The following is a 5105-nucleotide window of genomic DNA, read 5'->3' as shown; positions in this document are numbered from 1 at the left end:
AGCGGAGCACTGAGATCGCAGCAGAAATGGCCGGGTGATTAGGAACTTCGTCTAGGCGTATCTTTGTGGACTCGGTATCTCCTGTCTTTAAATCGTAGCCTTAAAACCAACCAAACCACCAGCTACCCCATCCCACTTCTCTTTTCTTTCTTTGCTCGCAGATATATGCTTTGGTAGGGGTGTCTGTGCACTCAGCCAAGCTGGGCACAAGGATCCCTCTGCCCGGACTGATCTGGGGGGCAAGTCGGGGCAGGTGGGGATCCGCTGAAGTTAAGAGAAATAGGAGCCAGGCGGGCGTTTTGTGGCTTTTACTCTATATACGAAAGAAGACAAAAACATACAAAGTATATGTACAACTAAAATTCAACAATATATACAGAAAGGTTGCTCGGGGAAAGGTCCCTCTCGCTCAGTGGTTGAGGCTGCCGCCGGGCAGCGCTGAACCTTCCTTCCCCAGCCCGCAGCGGCGGGTCTGGCCGCGAATCCCTCGCTCTGTCTTTACTGCTCGTCTCCGGGAGTCTGTCCGGCTGTGTGCGGGTGCAGGTCTGTGCGGATGAGGGGGCTCTTCGCGTGAGAGACGGTGGTTTCTTCTGAGCCGCAGCCCATTACATTTTGAGAAAGCATGCAGATTTTGCTTCGTGGTAATGTTCTAATCTTACAGTATATTTGCAGTTTTCAACCAGTTCTCCTTTTTTTCCCCCCATCTTAATTTTTTTAAAATCACTTCTTCTGTCTGTTAATCCTTTCCCCAGTCCGGATTTGGTGAATAAAAATGAAGGAGCTTTGACTAGTCTCTCTTTCATCATGTAATGTCTTTAGCTCATTAAACAAGTAAAAACGGCTGCCATGGTAGATTCAGGTTCTTGTGGGCAAAGTCTGTAAAAAGTTTGTTTTGACGTATACTCCACAGAGAAAGAGGCTGGTGCCTTGGAGTCCAAAGGAAAATATCCTAAAGAGAAGTGTCTTCTGTGCGCCAGAATGAAAATTGTGTCTTTCTGTTCAAGATCAATCGCTGAGGTTACTTAAAAAAAAAAAAAAAAATAAAGCCACTCTGTCTCTTTGCCGCATCTACAAGTTCACACAGAGCCTGTTAGCTGGCACGGCTTGGCAAAGCAGGGGAACTTCTTGCCATGTCGAGACGAGGCGTTCTTGGGAGATTATTTCTCTTGGACAATTCACATCATTTGTGGTCTCTGCATTGTGTCTTGATGTGGAGAAGAATACCAGTGAGAATAGCCAGGCATGTAGCTGTTTGGAGGCATATTGACTCCCTTGGCAGAGGCTGAAACGTCCCAGACTGGAGGCAGAGCTGGAGAGCGAGGGGAGAGGGCAGCGGAGCCGGGCAGAGGGTCGCTCTCGTGGGGGTTACTGCCCTGTTTCAGCAGCTTCTTGAATTTGGAGCGCTTGTTCTGAAACCAGATCTTCACCTGTAAACCGAAACGCATTAGATATTAGCCTGCCGTCAGCGCCCAGGGCACAGCAGGAAAGACCCCGGGGGCCGGGGGTCTAATCTGGAGAAGGTCTTGAGGGCACACGCCAGTCGGGTGTGGAGCTGGGGATGGGGAGAGGGGAAGGAGGGGTAGCTACGGCTGCTCTCGGGCTCTGGATGCAGCTGGAGAGAACAGGGGAGGCAGAGCAGAGATGGAAAGCGAGAGGGATGCAGGTTTTAACCTGGAGCGTTGTTTTCCCTTGGCAGGCCAGATTGTTATGGCTGAAACAGACTACATGCTCTGAGGTGTCCTGTTTTAGCGCCTCATTCAGAATTTTGGAGGTCATTTGATCATTCGGGCAAACTGTTGTCAAACATGGGCAATCATATGATTTTGTGCCAGGAGACAAGAGCCAATAGACAAAGGGCATCTTACAAAGAAATCGCGCATCCAAAATCCTCACGATCAGATCAAGCAGTCCACGCTGATGTGGCGGGGGAGGAGGCATAATGGGACCAGTTTTGCAGCTTTATATTAAAACGTATTATTAAAGAAAGAATAATTTTTTTTCTCTGTGAGTAATAGTATATCAGCATTGCTTTGGGTCTCATCCTGCACCTTACCCAGCAGAACTCCCAAAGAGGAAGCCTGCACTCGATAAGGTGAGCAAGGATCAGGCCCACTGGTAGAACAGAATTACTATAGAAATTATATATAGGTAAGACATGTATACACAATATATATTTTAAATCAATCAAACAAAGAAAACAACCCCCCCATGCGTATTTGACCTCTCAAACTTTGCAATCATAATGTTAGGGGATAAGCAAGGGTTCTTCTCTAGCTGCAAGCTCAGGATCGGGCCCCTAAAAAAAAAAAAATCTGTGCGTGCGAGAGAGAAAGCAAGACAACAGTGAGACAGAGCGTGCATGCTAAGGATACTAAAATCCCATTTGCAAAACCATCAGGCCCATTCCCATCATTAATGTTTGCTGAGTATTTAAAAATCACTGCCTGGAAGAGACTGTTACCAATGACAATGATAAAATCCTGAAGTTATTTGTTAAGCTCACAGATTCACATGATAACATTTTACCCGAATTGATCCCATCTATCCATGCACCTCTCCACAAACCCCAGCTAGGTAAGCCTGTAATGCCTCATATGTCTTTCAAGCTTAAATTAGCAGAATGGCACAGCTACTCCAACCACACTTAACTATGGCTTAACCTGCCATAATTTTGTACACGGCTGTCTTTGATCTTCAGATCTATTATCACCTTCCGTACATTTTGCCCAAGGCTAACCACTGCATTTGCGTTAGTCATCCAAGGTGAATTAACTATTGATTTAACAGGTATTTCCTAACGCGTTCCTGCTTCCCCTCTACCTATACGTTGCTACGAGGCAGCTTTGCTTTTAGCTCTACCTCAGGCCCAGCGATTCCTTGCCTTTGTTTTGTTCTCCTTTTCACAGCTGGGAAATTGCATCTCGGTGCTGGAATTATCCGAAAATATAGGCAATTTTAAAACGTTATGTGTGGCATCAAAAAGGGAGCGCTCGCTCGCAGACGGCTGAGGGAAGGGCACTTTCAGCTCCTTCTGCGGTCGCCCGATCTCTGTCGCGCATTAGGTAAGTCCTAGCACAGAGAGATGGCAACCGTGTGGCGTTACCTTTTCTACCGTTCCCGACAGAGGCCAAAATATTTGGGGAGCATCATACTTTGCTTGGCCTTTGTTGCTCGAGCAGGCTTTCAGTGATTTGGGATTCCCAGTAATTACCTGTGTCTGGGTAAGTCCTAATGAAGCTGCCAGTTCAGCTCTCTCTGGAAGTGCCAGGTACTGAGTCTGCTGAAAGCGATGATTTAAAGCCTGGAGTTGTAGACTAGAGTAAATGGTTCGAGGCTTCCGAATCTTTTTCCCTTTTCCATTAAATCTGATTTCACCGTTTTCAATCACTGTGGTTTTTTGCTGATCTGCAAGCAAAACAACACAGCTGAAACATCACCCTCCTTAGCTATTAAACGCGGGTATTTTGGCAGCCATGGCTCCTAAAAACGCCAAAACCTGTCCCGACGCCTGTTCAACCCCACGGCGTAGGCACAGGCTGCGTCTCCTTACAGGCGTGCGTGGCACAGGCTGCTGCTTGGGAGCTACCGGGAGAAAAAACAGCTGTCCGGGCATAGTGGGCACGCTCTCCTTCTTCCCGGGAAGAAAAAAAAAAAAACAAAAATATTTTTAAAAATTTAAAGTGCAGCTCTGGCTTTGCGAAGGTATGCCTTGTTCCAGGGCCATCCAGGTTTTACTCGGCTAATTGACTTCGCGTCGCCAGTTTGGTGGTCAGTGAATCACCAGTCCGAGACTTTTAACAATGCTTTTTCCCCCCGCCCCCCTCCCGTGCCCCTCTGGATGGATATGTACGTCTCCCTGCAAAAAAATAAATACATAAATCAGACGGCCCCCGAGCGGAATGCGACCCGCTCGCCTGGAAACTTTCACTCCTCAGGTGTTAGCAGGAATTTTGCCTAAAGCCGGTCCCGCCGTAACAAAGGAGCGCCGAGTGCAGCCCCTTGCCGCCGGCCGCGGGGAGAGCGGGGAAGGCGCCGGTGCTCAGCGCCGCGGTACCGCCAGCAGCCGCCGCTGGCGCGGTGGGAGCGCGGCGGCCCCGCTGCCGGTACCGCAGCAGTAGGCCCGCGGAGGGGCCGCGGAAACAGGCAACCCCCCGCGTTTTCTCCCCGCCGTCCCGCGCACCCGGGGACGACGCCTGCCTCGGCGGGAGCGGGGGGCACGGCGGGGGTCGTTATGCAGGTGCCCGGGGGGGGGGGGGCCGGGAAGAGGCCCGGGGATGGAGGGAGCGGGGGGAGAAGCTGGCAGCGGGTTCGGGAAGAGGTGCCGGCTCACCTGCATCGTCCGCCCGCGTCTGGCTGGCCGCGCTGCTGTTGTGGTAGGACTGGAGGTAAGGGCTGTGCTGCGAGTGGCTCACGTAGGGGTAGGCGGCCAGCGAGCGGTGGTTGTAGGAGCCGGCGCTGCCGGAGTAGGGCGAGCTGTGGTGGTGATGCTGGTGGTGCGGGTGCGAGCCGGCGGCGGAGTGCAGGCAGTGCAGAGGGTAGTGGGCTCCGGCCATTGCCGGCGAGCTCTGCTGGGAGTGGGGCGGCGGCGGCGGCTGCGGCGGCGGCGGCTGCTGTTGCCCGAACTCCATGAAAGCGGATTTGGAAGAGTCTTGCGCGTCCAGCCCGTCAGCCATCGTAGTCATGGTCATCATCAAAGTTTGGGAGGGAGAGCGCGGTGCTCCCCGGCTCGCCCCCCGCGCTCTGCCTCCTCTCTGCCCAGCCACCGCCGCTCCCCTTACCCGCCGCGGCACCGCTGGAGAGGCGGCGGTGATTTAATTTAATTTCTTTTCTTTTTTTTTTTTTTTTTCTTTTCCGCCTTTTTTTTTTTTCTTCCCCCCCTCCTCTCCAAGGAGCCGTTGTGCGAGGGGCCTCGTTCACTGAGGGAGGGGAGGAAGGGGAGGGCGGTGTGCGGGGTGTGTGAAGGGGGAGGGCGGGCTACTCCCGCCGCTTTTTTGCGCCGCTCTTTTCCTTCATCCCCCCGGCGCGTGGGGTGGGTGTTGTTTTTTTTTTTTTTTTCTTTTTTTTTTTTTTCCTGGTGGGGGGGGGACGTGGAGGGTGGGGGCAGT

The 5105-nt window shown here is 52.0% G+C and overlaps 1 protein-coding gene across 1 annotated transcript; it reads right to left on the bottom strand.

Annotated features, from left to right (window-relative positions):
- Positions 1–1175: 1175 nt before the first annotated feature.
- Positions 1176–4691, bottom strand: LOC138105652 (homeobox protein DLX-6). The gene is made up of 3 exons (XM_069005767.1): positions 4331–4691; positions 3212–3405; positions 1176–1427 (listed from the first exon to the last, which is right to left on the bottom strand). Exons 1-3 carry the CDS (start codon positions 4689–4691, stop codon positions 1176–1178), a joined length of 807 nt encoding a protein of 268 aa, XP_068861868.1.
- Between the last annotated feature and the right edge of the window lie 414 nt (positions 4692–5105).

The sequence above is a fragment of the Aphelocoma coerulescens genome, chromosome 2 (assembly GCF_041296385.1).
Source record: "Aphelocoma coerulescens isolate FSJ_1873_10779 chromosome 2, UR_Acoe_1.0, whole genome shotgun sequence".
In the NCBI taxonomy this organism is placed as follows: domain Eukaryota; kingdom Metazoa; phylum Chordata; class Aves; order Passeriformes; family Corvidae; genus Aphelocoma; species Aphelocoma coerulescens.
This window is presented reverse-complemented; position numbering and strand designations above follow the sequence as displayed.